The sequence below is a fragment of the Dysidea avara genome, chromosome 5 (assembly GCF_963678975.1).
Source record: "Dysidea avara chromosome 5, odDysAvar1.4, whole genome shotgun sequence".
In the NCBI taxonomy this organism is placed as follows: Eukaryota; Metazoa; Porifera; class Demospongiae; order Dictyoceratida; family Dysideidae; genus Dysidea; species Dysidea avara.
The window spans coordinates 15,883,253-15,898,781 of NC_089276.1; the positions used below are offsets into that span (position 1 = coordinate 15,883,253).

The 15,529-nt window shown below is 37.9% G+C and overlaps 1 protein-coding gene across 1 annotated transcript in view; it reads left to right on the forward strand.

The window, feature by feature from the left end:
• LOC136256062 (hemicentin-1-like) overlaps window positions 1-15,529 on the forward strand; it is a 62,767-nt gene that overhangs the window by 28,717 nt on the left and 18,521 nt on the right. The window contains exon 2 of the mRNA XM_066048984.1: window positions 11,032-12,345. Within this exon, the coding sequence (XP_065905056.1) occupies window positions 11,032-12,345 (1,314 nt within the window). The remainder of the gene's footprint in view (window positions 1-11,031; window positions 12,346-15,529) is intronic.

Consider the following 15,529-nt stretch of genomic DNA (forward strand, 5'->3'; position numbering starts at 1 on the left):
TTACATAGAATACATAGTTTTTGGTGCCTCCCAGACACCATATACATGTGCCATTCACCTACTACTAATCTGGTGTATCCCACTAAGGCCTTATTTGCCAAATCTTAGACCCAAACAGTAGCAGATCAAGGTGGGTTTCTGTGGTTTTAGTTGTGTCCCTCTTTGAGTTTGGCTTAGGCCTGAGTCAAATATGCTCAAATTTTGCTGAAAATGGTTTCAGGGATTTTCCAAATTTTTCACCTATCATTATGCTCTTTTTTCCATTATACATACATAAAATAATTATCATGCAGCAGTTATCACAAAAACCTTATAGAAGTACAGTACCTTTTTATTTAACTGTTATAAAAATTAAGATATACTGTATGAATATAGTTATGTGTGTATATGTGCGTGTACACACGATAGTGTGTCGTGCAGCCAAGTACAGCCAGTGCGGGCACGCAACAGACAAGTGTGTATTTTACAGGAACCAAGAAAATGCCATTTTCATGCATCCGTAGCTTGATAATGGCTGGATGGAAATTAACCAGTTTTGCTGTGGAAACTCCCTCGGGGTGGGGCACCTCCCATTTCACATTTGAACTGAATCCGCCAGGCCATTACTGAGATATGCGCCTTCAACGTTCGTCTTAGTTTCTTCGGATTTTTCTTCATTTTCTTTTCGCACCACTTAGAAAAATTGCTATAACTTGCGCATGCTTTTCTTTAAATTTGGAGGGCTGTAAGAACGTAATTTAGCATGTTTACAGCCCAAATTTTGTACACTTTTATAAATTGTACAATTAATTTTGTACAGTTTTTAAAATTTTGTACAGCCCAAATTTTGTAATTTTGTACATGGTCTGTACATGGGGTAACCATCGTAGTGCAAACCTTTTGTGGTTTGAAAGAAATTGCAAAAACAGTCGTGGAGTTATAACAAAAACGCCAACCATATGTAAAATGCGCACGATCGAGTTTTGTTAATAAAAAAGTAATACTTGCCACACCTACCAGGTAAACTAGTTAACACAATCAGCTGAAATTAGGTAGAGAGGTAGATAAATCATTTTAGAGTGATCTTTCAGTGGTTTACAAGGAATCAGATTAAAATCCACTGAGCTACACTATGAAAATGAACTAGGTGTAACAAATGTGTGATCGAGATACTCTAATAGTGCAGTCACCCTATTAGAACATTCAGCTGCGTAATAAGTCACTCTATTAGAATGTTCAGCTACAATCAAGTCACCATGTAGAGAGTTCAGCTAACAACATAGGGAGTTCGACTACCATCAAGTCACCTAGTATCAAAAATAAATAGCCCTTTAGAGAGTTCAGTTACAAACAAGTCACCCTGTAGACTGTTCAACTACAAACAAGTCACCCTGAAGAAGCACACAAATCACTCTATAGAGAGTTCAGCTACATTTCAAGTCACCCAATAAAGAGCTCAGTAGAGATCAGCTAGAAACAATTCACCCTATAGAGAGTTCAGCTGGAAGAAAGCCACCAATAGAGTTATCAGCTAGAAACAAGCCACCCTATACAGAATTCAGCTACATTTCATAGAGTGTTTCAGCTAGGAATAAGCAACCCTGTGGAGTGTTCAGCTACAAACAAACTCTTTCAGTAGAAAGATCAGCTAGAAGCAAGTTTTCTTGCAAAGAGCTCAAATCCACTGATTTGAAGTCACCCTGTAGAGAGATCAAATAATCTTGTAAAGAGATTAGCTACATTTCAAATCACCATGTTGAGAGATCACTCGAAACAAGTAACCTTGTAAAGAGACAAGCTACATTTCAAATCACCCTGTAGAGAGATCTGGTAGAAACAAGTCACCCTGTAGAGAAATTAGCTAGAACAATTCACCATGTAGAGATCAGCTAATAACAAATCATTCTGTAGAGAGATCAGTTAGAAATAAGTTACCCTGTAGACAATTCAGCTGGAAACAAGTCACCCGTAGAGAGATCGGCTAAAAAACAAGCCACCTAGAGAGAATTCAGCTACATTTCGTAGAGTGATTTAGCTAGAAATAAGCAACCCTGTAGAGAGTTCAGCTAAAAACAAACTTTTTCAGTAGAGAGATCAGCTAGAAACAAGTTATCCTGCAAAGGGTTCAACTACATTTGAAGTCACCCTGTAGATAGAACAACTAGAAACAAGTATAGCCTTGTAAAAAGATAAGCTACACTTCGAATCACCCTGTAGAGAGATCAGTTCGAAACAAATCACCCCGTAGAGAGATCTGGTAGAAACAAATCACCCTGTAGAGAGTTCAGCCAGTAAGAAGTCACCCTGTAGAGAAATCAGATAGAAAAAAAATCACCTGTAGAAAGATCAGCTAAATCACCCTGTAGAAAGATCAGCTTGAAACAAATGATCCTATAGAAGGAGCAGTTAGAAACAAGTCACCCTGTAGAGAGATCAGCTTGAAACAAATCACCCTGTAGAAGGATCAGTTAGTAGGCACCGGCCTATTATGCCCAAAATTTACCTATTATGCTTTTGAGCACTGCTCAAAAATTAAGCCTATTATGCTCAAAATTATGCTTTCAAAATCAAGATTATGCTCTAGAACTGGCTGTTTTATTAGAGTATATCAGCCTTTCCTGACTGCTCTATTAGAGTAAGTGACTGCTCTATTAGAGTATCTCGATCTTATTTCTGCAAAGTGTAAATAACCAACAAAGAAACGGTTTAACAAGTTATATTACGTATTTTTAAATATGAAATGCACTAATAATACTATTGGCAGTGAATGTTTGCTTTCTTTCAAGCACGCGTATTACGCATTTAATAAATTTTTCAAACATCGTGCCTATTATGCTGGCATTATGCTTGATGCTTTTGGTCACCTATTATGCTTTAAATTATGCTGTCATAATCGGCCGGTGCCTATCAGTTAGAAACAAGTCACCCCGTAGAGTGATCAGCAGAAACAAATGACCCTATAGAAGGATCAGTTAAAAACAAGTCACCCTATAGAGAGATCAGCTAGAAACAATTTCCCCTGTAGAAAGATTAGTCAGAAACAAGCCACCTTGTAGAGAGATCAGATAGAATGAAATCTGCACCGTGTTGCGCTACCAGAGAACAGTGCCATGAAACACCTATGGATTATCCATGAACAGTAAAATAATCTCCATTAACCCTTTCTTACCGAAGTTATTTTGTAAAACTGCAGAAAAACATCAGGAAATGAACTTTTATGGCTTGTGTGATCTTTGCGCGATACGTGAGGACCCCACCCATTAAATAACACGGAACGCTATATACCATATGAAAGCCATCTTTCTCTTCTACCCAAACATCTAAAAACCTTACAACAAAACACATAATTCGCGTACTTTGAAGTGAAGAAAGGCGCATTGTTATTTTTCACCATGGACGCCGCCATCTTATAACCTCCGGTTACATCATACTGTATATTTTTAGAATCCTTATCACGTGAGGAATAGTTTTATCATACACTACTATTGTAGTGTATAGTAGGGACCACAAAGGAGTAGGCGTGGCCCACGAGATAACATCACCCGAAAAACAGCCTCAATTTACCCAGACAACGATGAGGCAGTATTGGTTAGGTAGCACTAAGCCCAAAAATGCTTTCAGATCAACCCAAAACGCTTTCAACAAGTTGCTATGGAATTTAAAATTTTTTTTATTCAGCGGAATTTTCTACTGACTGCCAGACTGACTGATACCTTCAGACAAGCGTAACTCAATAACAGCTAACGCTACGGGCTTGATTTTTTCACTGTTCGACGTCGCTTTGGCCCAACAGGTGCCTTTTTGCATATCACAGTACGTACAATGCATTCTTCATGGAATTACCAGTGTCCTCCTTTGTGTCCCATTCATCTTTGCTGACAGCAAAAAGTGTCGATTTGGTGTTAGCACATGATGGCTTCCCTTCGTAACGGAAACAAGAACGGAAATCGTCTGTATTTGTTATAGTTGCTATTTTGATAGCAGAGGTGCTTTTCAAACAGTTCTTGATTCGTACTGCTGTGTAACAGGTTGAACATAGCCGACAACGAAGCGTAATGAATACTTTACTTTTCAGACGATAATTGATATAACCGGGGCGTGCGTGGTATGGTTTCTTTCGGTATGCGTGGATTGCAGTGGTGCTTTTTGAACAGTTCTTGATTCGAAATGCTGCGTAACGGGTTGAATAAGGCTGACAACGAAGCATAATGGATACTTCAGTTTTCAGACAATAATTGGGGCGCGCAGTGACATTTCAGATGCGAAACGCATGGGTTCAACAGTCATAATAATTATTTACAAAAAAAGTTAACAAACAAGTACACAAAAAAATTCGGAATTTTTAACTAGAGTAGGGACCATTGTACATCGAAAAAAATACTGAAGCAAGCTGGAGTAGTGCACGATATTAAATCACAGTAAAACAATAAGAAGTGTTATGTCCCTACTGTGCATTTCCATTATGGTATCTTGAGCACAGTAGGAATATAACACTTCTTAGTGTTTTACTATGATTTAATATCGTGCACTACTCCAGCTTGTTTCAGTATTTTTTATCAATGTGCTATGGTCCCTACTCTAGTCGAAAATTCCAAATTTTTCTGTGTACTTGTTCTTAGTAGAACACACTATGATTCTCAGAGCGAAAGTTATCAAAATTTAAACAGGTGCAATTGCTTTTGATGTGTGTTTGTGTGTTTATAAGTATTGATAGTTCCCCATACTCGTTCTTATCGCTTTGCGTTAAACTTTATTAGAAACGCCTGGCTACTCAACAAATTGGTGGTTATTTCAACTTCTTAGCCCTTAGAACAAAAGAGTTATGAGTCCATTTATAAAGGGCACCCGTAACATGCATTTTTGGCAATATATTAGCCATTCGGTAATAAAGGGTTAAGTGTCATGAAAGTCGTTTCATTGATATTTCATTGTAATATCCATGCCATGAAATACTCATGAAAAGTGGAGACGTTATTAAAATTTTTACCATTAACCTACCATCACAGCCATTTCTTGGCCGCCATCTTGGATTTCACATCTTTTTTCACCATAGCCTTTTTGAGGGCCACACTCTTTTTACAGCTTGGCTGTTTTGGATTAGATTTTAATAACGGCAATTCAAGTGAATTTTTTGCCGAATCGTAGTGAAACTTGGAGGAGGCAACGCAAATTCACCTGAATTGTTATTTTACCATTAACCTACCATCACAGCCATTTCTTGGCCGCCACCTTGGATTTTCCATCTTTTTTCACCCTGGCTTCTTTGGAGACCGCACCCTTTTTTTTCAGCTTGGCTGTTTTTGATTAGATATATATTACACCTGTGATGAAAGTCAAAAGTGCCGCACTGTGGTATATCACTGATATGCTATGTTTTTTGTGGCCATGCTTGCATAGATATATAGTGTACTGTAACATCACACATTCTGAGCTAAAACGATTGATAGACAAGTGCAATAACAATTGCCTGAATTGACCATGTACTGTACCTGGAAACATCACTCAGTGACTCCGTTTGCTGGCATGAACACTTCAGAAATCTATTGGGTATCCTGAAAGCTACATAACTCCACTGGATAAATGCACTGAAACTGTTACTAACAGGGACTGAATTGCTATCTCTGATCGTTTCATCTACTTATATAGGGTGTAGCATAATAATATTATATTAATATACTAGATGAATAATAAATTTAAGAGGGGAAATAGGGATCACTGAAAAAAGTCATGAAAAAAGAAGGGATCGCTGGGATGGTACTGTAAACTACAAATCCCTATTTTGACTCTGTCATAAATCTTTAATGACATGCTCAGTCAAAATAGGGATTTGTGGTTTACATTACCATCCCAGCGATGCCTTCTTGTTTCATGGCTTTTTTCAGCAATCCCTATTCTCCCTCTTAAAACTTTCAACTTTTTTATTCATCTATTTTATGTACTTTTTATTAATCCAGTAATGGATTTATTTTATTGATAATGAAGACTGTTGTAATTAGTGTATTTTGCATTATGCCATCAACGTTTCAGTACAAACATGAAACTGATCAAATTACAATGTACATACAGACTAAGAGTCTCCTAATATGAACTAGAATTTACATTACTGGTGCCTTTAATAGCTGTCAAATTCAGTGCAAGGATTGTTGTTATACACTTGACTGCATTATAGAGTATTTATGTGACTGCTCTATTATTTAACCTTGGATAACCCGTCCACGTATAATAATTACAGAGTGAAAAAACTGCCTTGCAACAAAATCTTCAGCACAGATTAAGCTTCCTGGCCTATGGTGAGGAAAGATACAAGCAACACACACCAGAAAACCCAACTCTGAATGTGATCTTGTATGACTTCTTGTGCATAATGGCAGAAGGAACGGCCCGGTTTGGGCTGTTTCTATCCATAAACAACATTAAAAATAGGTCATGGACACGCACAATGATTCATTCAGCAAGCCTTGCTACTTCCCAGGATTCTCCTTGTAAACTTCGCTATGCCCATGAAAGAATATTAGTAATATGAACAAACAGGCAAATTTCAGTTTTGTCTGAAGTACACATACTGTTTCCTTTTCACTTGATACTTACGTACTAGTGGACCTATACTCATTGCAAATAACCACTAGAGGGTTGTTTTGAGTTGGAGGATTAGGCCCTATGGAGGATGCTTTCCAAGGTGGTTTTTAGGCATGCGTTCTATTAGTTTTTGCAAAAAAACATGGGCTATCCCTATTATGAACCCACTATCATGGCTCATGATGAACAAAATAGCAAATTTCAGTTTTGTCTGAAATACATGTACTGTTTCCTTTTCCCTTGATACTTACTAGTGGACCTATACTCATTGTAAAGAACCACCAGAGGGTTGTTTTGTAGGTGTGCTTTCTATTAGGATTTTTGCAAAAAACATGGGCGATTACTATTATGAACCTACTATTGTGGTTCATGATATGTGACTGTCTCTGGGAAAACCGGTCTTATCGCCCATTTAAAAGTATTGAGAAACGTCGGTTTTAAATATTTAGAGTGTAGTAGCTGGCCAATGGTGGTAGCTACGCATACCAAATTTTCACACGTTTTACAGCAATTTCTTACCGTCCTGATCATCCACTGAAGAAGTAGTCAACAGCTAAGTTTCCTGCCATTTTAGATAGTTTTTAAACCGAGGTTGACTGTATCAGGCAAGCTACAAAAGGGGTGGGAGGCGGGGGTCCTGGTAGGCGGGCAAGATGGTGTTCAAAAATTGAAAGGGAACGTGTTGGGATGAATTAGGCCAAGTTATGGGCCATTCAGGGCTCAGAACTGGCAAAACTGAAAGGAAATTTACAGCACAGGTCATTTTCCAACACCACGGAGCTGTACAGCCACACACAGCCATCTACTGGTTGGCCAGGGCTCCATCAAGACCCCAGACCACTCGTACGGCTTGCCACTGTGCTTTAAAAAGCAGCCAGCAAAACCAGACCACTTTACTCCGGTTGACTGTCACAGTGAAACTTGATAGCACATTCATTAAGCTTTGTGTTTGTGTGAAAAAAATCAAACTTCCTGCCTTGGGTATTAAGAACGGTTTTAGTAGATCCAGTCACATATATACAATATTTACTTGGGATGTGGCTGAAATATATTCACTCTTCCTTCAGAGCGTGCTATCATACAGTACAGTAGTACTGTTACTGTACTGTAAATTAGGGATCATGGAGGTTAGCACCTTTTCACAAAAAAACATGAACCAGAAACCAGAATGGCCAATACTGCCGAGGTGCTTCATGGCACCTTGGCAGTATTGGGTAGGTATAGAGTCAAGCCCAAAAGTGTCTCCAGAATGGCCAAAAATCTTCAAATGGGTTGCTATGGAATTTTAAAATATATGTTACTCAGTGGAATTTTCTGCTTACTGACTAACTGATTGATTGATTGACTGACTGACTGATCAACTGACCAACTGACTGACCAACCGACTGACTGAATAACTAATGCCTTCAGACAAGCATAACTCAATAACAGCTAATACTACAGGCTTGATTTTTTTCACTGTTCATCATCGCTTCAGCCCTACAGGTGCCTTTTTGCATACTGCAGTACGTACAATGCATGCATCATAGACTTACCTTTGTCCTCCTTTGTGTCCCATCATACAGTACAATAGTACTGTATAGTAGGGATCACAAAGAAGTAGGCGTGGCCCACAAAATAACATCACCCAAAAACCAGCCTCAATTTTCCCTGACGACGATGAGGCAGTATTGGTTAGGCAAAACTAAGCCCAAACAAACCTTCAGATCGACCTGAAATGCTTTCAACAAGGTTCTGTGGAATTTAAATAATATTATTTAAGGAATTTTCCAAGGGAAGTTTCTACTGACTGACTGACTGACTGACTGACTGACTGACTGACTGACTGACTGACTGACTGACTGACTGACTGACTGACTGACTGACTGACTGACTGACTGACTGACTGACTGACTGACTGACTGACTGACTGACTGACTGACTGACTGACTGACTGACTGACTGACTGACTGACTGACTGACTGACTGACTGACTGACTGATGCCTTCAGACAAGCGTAACTCGACAATGGCTAAGGCTATTGTCTTGATTTTTTCACTGTTCGACGTCGCTTCAGCCTGGGAGGTGTCTTTTGGCATACCGCAGTACGTACAATGCATTCTTCGTGGACTTACCAGTGTTCTCCTTTGTGTCCCATTCATCTTTGCTGACAGTGAAAATTGTCGATTTAGCGGTAGTATGTGATGGCTTTCCTTCGTAACAGAAACCGTCCATATTTTCATAGTGGCTACTATGATTGCAGAGGTGCTTTTCGAACAGTTCTTGATTTGTACTGTTGTGTAACGGGTTAAACATAGCCGACAACAAACCATACACTTTTCAGACCATAATTGATATAACTGGGGCACGCGGCATCATCTTTTTTTTTTTCGGCAGTGTTGGGAAAGCTACTTTGTCAATGTAATATATTACATACTACTCTTTACTTTTGGGCAATGTAATAAGTTACAGTTACATATTACTCCAAATGAAAAGTAACTTAATATATTACATTAAGTTACTTTTGCTCTGAGCATGCACCTTTCCTTTATATCTTTCATGTTAGTTACTGAGCTAGCATATAGTAAACACTCCTGTAAATATAGCTACAGGCTTCTTGCACCTGTGTAGAGATGTTCATTGTTTTTACCACTTCAACAATACCTAAACATTGCTGGCTAATCATGTTACAAGTTGTTTGAGGTGTGAGATAATTTTATTATTTGGGATCAGGACAGTAGATTATTGCAGCCACTAAGCTGTTGAGTAACACTAATTGGTTAGTAATGGACCTGGTAATTTGCTATGAATATCGTTACAGGTTTCTAACGAGCTGTAATGGTAACATGTTATGCAATAACTCGTTACTATCATTACTATTATAACAAACTATGAGTTCCTTGAAAGTAACTTAAGTTATATTACTCTGACTATGAATAGTAATGCGTTATATTACTAAATCACAAAGTAACGTGTTACTCCCAACACTGCTTTTGGTATGCATGGATTGCAGAGGTGCTTTTTGAAGTTCTTGATTCGAAATGCTGTATAACAGGTTGTACATAGCTGACAACAGATATTTCACTTTTCAGATGATAGCTGGTATAGCTGGGACACGCAGCACTATTTCAGATGCGGTATGCGTGGGTTCACCAGTCATAATCATTATTTGCAAAAAAGGTAACAAACAAGTACACAGAAAAATTTGGAATTTTCAACTAGAGTAGGGACCATAGCACATCGATAAAAATACTGAAACAAGCTGGATTAGTGCACGATATTAAATCACAGTAAAACAATAAGAAGTGTTATATCCCTACTATGCATTTCCGTTATGGTATCTTGGAGCACAGTAGGGATATAACACTTCTGATTGTTTTACTGTGATTTAATATCGTGTATATACTACTCCAGCTTGTTTCAGTACTTTTTATTGATGTGCTATGGTCCCTACTCTGGCTGAAAATTCCAATTTTTTTTGTTTACTTTTCGTTTTGCTGCCAGCCCAAAGTGTCGATTCATGGTAGCTCGATGGCTTCCATACATTTCATGGTAGCTAACCCAAATTCGCATGAGAAAACACAATGCGCACACACTATAAAATAGTTGAGAAGATACTTCTGTGTTGTGTAATTTGCGGTTTAAAGATAATATACCTATTTAGTTAGAATGGGATAGTGTGAAATATCGATTATCAGCATTTCATCAAAACCATCATAACTTTGTAAGTGAACAACCTATGAAGGTCCAGTTTTCACTGTTCGATAGACCGTTCTTCACTCTCCATAGAAACCGAATTTCGAAGCGCTAGTGGAAGTAATTAGCTTGTTACATCAAACGCATAAAACGGCAAATAAATCAATTATCGTCGAAATGAATCTATTATCAACCACCCAATACATTTCCATATATAGATCTACTGTATTATCAACAGGTTTAGAAACTTTCCGCTCTAACTTTCTGTGGAATTCATGGATTCCCTAAAGATTTTTACATAATATGGGGATATCCTTGGGGAGTAAATGACTCAGGTTTGGCTTTGTTGTGCTGTTCTATCGTTCTGTAATTACGTTATGGGTTTTTGCAGTTGGTGAAAAACCACCAAACTGTTTGTAATAACTGGGTATCTAGGACTAGTAGAAAATATAAAAGAAATACTTTCTAACACTTACCTGTAAAGAAAACCACATGTTTTGCTCTTTCTTTAATCTGTATACTACTAATCTCATAATATTACCGTTTATGTTATGCATGCTTCAATATTGTCGATAATAGCTATATGCGTTGATAATTGGTCGCTTACGCTAGTATTAACTGCATCAGCACCTGGTTTTTAGACGCAGCATAACATCAATTGTTTCTATAATTCCTAATCAAACTTAAAATTCCTAATTTTCCTTATCCTTGCTATATAGTATCGCCCTTTGGGGTGTGTATATTTTAATTAAATAACAATAATAATAGTATGTTATCCTTGTATATGTATTTAATTGATAGGCAGTGATGTTGCTCATTTCTATTTGGGATATTATGCTAACTATTATACTAACTATTATACTACCAAATTATCAGTTACATTAACAGTGAGTGAATCACAGCCAGTGTTCTATTCAATTGAGATACCAGGATTGGGATATTCCAAAAAAGGAGTTATTGCAGCCAATGATAATGTTGTGATAAATCTTCCTAGCAATGTTATGGTATCATCAATTGATGATCAGAACAAAGGAGTGTACATCATGACTAACAGCAGCACAATGACAGTGTTTGGTCAGAATGATGATTCTTTTACTAGTGATACATTTCTTGCATTACCAGCATCATATCTACAATGCTCAGAAGAGTGTGTGTATTATGGGATATCAGTAGCCAGAAGTGTTACAGAACGAAACAGTGATCAACATCAGAGCTCAATACTGATAGTTGGTATAGAAAATAGCACAGTGATGAATTTAACAGTTACAAAATCAGTAAAAGTTCGTGTAAGTGATACCACTTATGACCTCACTCCTGGTACTCAGTACACATTTGTAATCAACTGGTTACAAACAATCCTTATCAGATCACTGGAAGACTTGACCGGAACTAAAATTGCTACAGATAAATCAGTTTCTGTGTTTAGTGGTCATCAGTGTGCGATCATGAAACAAGGAGATGGAGCATGTGATCATATAGTAGAACAGATCCCACCTACCACATTGTGGGGCAAAGTGTTTTATATTGCACCATTGGCCACCAGGAAATCATTCACTATCAAAGTTTTAGCAACCAATACTTCTACTATAGTTGACATATACTGTAATAACTCCAAGACATCTTACTCACTCAATGCAGGAGGTGTTGTATTAAGGAAATACATTCATCAAGAGTACTGTTCTATTCACTCAAAGAAGAAAATTTTTGTTGTACAGTTTAGTCATGGTCCAGATGATGATAGTACCAGAGGTGATGTAATGATGACAATGATACCAGCTGTATCTCACTACACTAACCAGTTTAGTACTTCCACTATTCAAAATCCTCAACAATCAGGGTACAATCACTATGTTAACATTATAGTACTGGCACAATATTATCAACCTGACATGATCTACTTGATATCAGGAGGAGTGAACAAGTCACTATACACACAGGAATGGGTACCAGTTAAAGTTAACAATGTCATTGAAGCATATGCTACAAAAGTGACTATATCAGAAGGTGTGTTTGAGGTCATCCATACTAATACATCAGCTCTGATGACAACAATAGTGTATGGGTTTGATAATAATGTTGGCTATGGTCATCCTGGTGGACTCAGTCTATGTAAAGGTAAAGAGTTTTTTGTGTGCATCACCAAGCTAACAAGATGTACATCCATTAATTTGTGCATGCTTTGATATAACCATTCTGCCATTGCAAATTTTACATAAGTACAGTATCAGAAATGCCCATAGAGCCTACAGCTTTTGCTGTAATGTGCATAGGGATGTGCGATCATGCTGACATAAGTTTGGGCATAATAGGTGTGTATAGGAATTTGGGAATTACATATGCTTGCATTTTGAGGGGATTATAAAGCTTTAACAGTAGGAGAATCTGCATATTGCACAATAAGATTGAGTTACTCTAATAGAGCAGTCAGAAAATTCTAATAGAGGTCACACAGTAGTCACTTATTGTGCGGGCATGGCAATAACAGCTGGAGTGTCAGCAATATATGGGTTGGCTTAGCTGTATCTACAACAACTTGGTAGTGTTCCACCTGCCTTAAACTAGGCTGTAGGTACTCAAAAACATTACATACATGATATATGTATAAAGGGTGCTTCATGTTCACTTTAAACTTTTCATGCTGTTAGACTGGTTTTATAGCCTTCTCTCCAATTATTGATGGTCACACAGTGGCGGATACAGCAGGGTTGCAATGGTTTTAGCTGAACCTCCTCTGAAAATAGCTCGCGCCCCAAATTTATTGACGAAACTTCATACTTTTGCCTTTGAACTTGCAATTACGGCGTTTATCAGCAGGTTGTGACCTTTTTTCTTTTTTTTCGGTCTTCCACCTACAGCTGGGCTGAAGTAGGGTGGAATGTGAAACCCCCTCTGAAAATTTCTAGATCCGCCACTGTCACACATGGGAAAATACAAACACTAATGATGTTTTTCGGTGTTTTGGCTCCTAATTTAAGTTTTAACACTTCAGTGTTGTTAAATGTTAGCATGGCTAGCATTTCTTCAACACATTTGTCCATTTGCTTTTATCATTCCTACTTGAATGTGAGTGTGACATGTTCCAAAATGTTCTATGTACATATGATGCTTCAGTTTAATGAACAATCCATTTCATATTAAATTGTATGCTATTGGTGATATACCAGTTTTATAATTTCATTGGGCGTTGAATTGTTTGTCAGACATGACTCCTTCGCACCTTCTCTACCAAATCACTCTATTTTGCAGATAAGATATACTGTATATTATGTATATTTATGATGATACTACGTAAGTCAAGTGTACGTAAGTGTAATTGTGACCGGATTTGGTTTCTACATGCATCCAGATTTGTAATATTGAAGCACAATAACACAATGTAGGAGTATGCCATCAGTTTGAAATTTTGACCCGTAATTTTACAATGCTATAGAAGAATAGTGTGAAATTTTTAACCTAATAGCATACTGAGTGGTCAAGTTACAGTTGTTTGAAGTCAAAGCATTGGATGTGTGTGGAAGCCTGATTTTGTCAACAATTATACTGTACATGTACATACACTGTACATACCAGTTCAACATCTCTCGTAAAAAAAGTATAAGATTTAACAGTTTATCTTGAATCTACCGCATGTATTTAGAGTTTTTAAAAAAAGCAATTGCTGTCAATGTGCACATGATCACATCATGAAGTTTATAAACAGGTCATTTTGTACAACTGACTGCAAAAGGGTACTTTCCATGGTGGAGAATGCACCAAGGGAAGGTTTCAAAATTCAACTTTCTAATAGACAAAACTGTGCCTTGACCAGAAAAGAAAGTTTTAAAAAATGAAATTAAAAGCACCACTCTTAGTCCATTCCACTAATTCAGTCCAGTAGTCCATTCCAGCCAGTGTTTGTACCTTCGTGGGTACACATGGAGGTTTGCACATTATCCCCCAAAAAAACAATTATCCAGAAACCAGCCTCACAACACCTTCATGATAGCCCTCAATACGACTTGAAATGTTTCAATAGGTTGCTATTTTTTAAAGATTATTCAGTGAAATTTTCTATTGCCTGCCTGCCTGCCTGCCTGCCTGCCTGCCTGCCTGCCTGCCTGCCTGCCTGCCTGCCTGCCTGCCTGCCTGCCTGCCTGCCTGCCTGCCTGCCTGCCTGCCTGCCTGCCTGCCTGCCTGCCTGCCTGCCTGCCTGCCTGCCTGCCTGCCTGCCTGCCTGCCTGCCTGCCCACCTGCCTGCCCGATGCCTTTAGACAAACATAAATCAATAATGTCCAAGGCTACAGGCTTGATTTTTTCATTGTTGGGTGTTGCTTCAGCTCAACAGGTGCCTTTTGGCATATCACATTGTGTACAATGCGTGCTTCATGGACTTACCTGTATCCTATTTTGTGTCCCATTTATCTTTGCAGACAATGCAAGGTATCAATTTGTTGTAGCACCACATGATGGCTTCCCTACATTTGTAATTGTTTGTAACAGGAATCGTCCCAGTTTTCTATTGTGACTGGATTGATTGCAGTAGTCTATCTCGTAGTGTTCTTCTTTTGTAATGCTGCATAACAGGCTGAACATCATGGCCACTGCATGCACTATTTTAGTAACTGATAGTTGGGGAATGCATTCATATATAATCCTGGTGCTATTCATTTTTCTGATGCACTATGAGCAGGTTTACCAGTCATAATACTGTAATGTTACAAAAAGTAAACAAATAAGTACAAGGTAAAAAGGAAAAAATGTGACTGGATCTGCAAGAATCCCACATTTTAGCACAAGCCTAATTTTACAGTAGAATGCCACAACTCATTGGGTAAAATATTTTTGAAATATACAAAAACTCTTTTTGAGCTCTTATTTTGTGATGAAGGAAGGTGTTAATGTCATGCAAAAACCCTAAAGTAAGGGAAGTTTGAAAATCTTTGTTTCGTGCCCTAAGGAGATGGAAGATATGAGTGTTATCGTATTGGATGAACGGTTTACTATGTGTTTTTCTTCACATTTTTGTGGTCACCCGGGTCACAGCAGAGTGTGGAAGAAAATACTTACCCAGCAATGGATTTGGAAAACATGATGGTGTATTTAGTAGAGGACTGCATTCGTATGTTATGACCTTTAAATTAAGTGCATGCAGTTTATTTTCTGCTATCTCTGTACAAATCAATCTTTCTGTTTTTACCACGTTGTAGTGCTGTAACTTCAAAAGTTCTTGGCTTCTAGAGCTGAAACTTTGGTTGACCACTCCTTTGGCTATGTAGATAAAGAAACTGTAATAAAATGGAATTTGAAGAATTTGTACTAT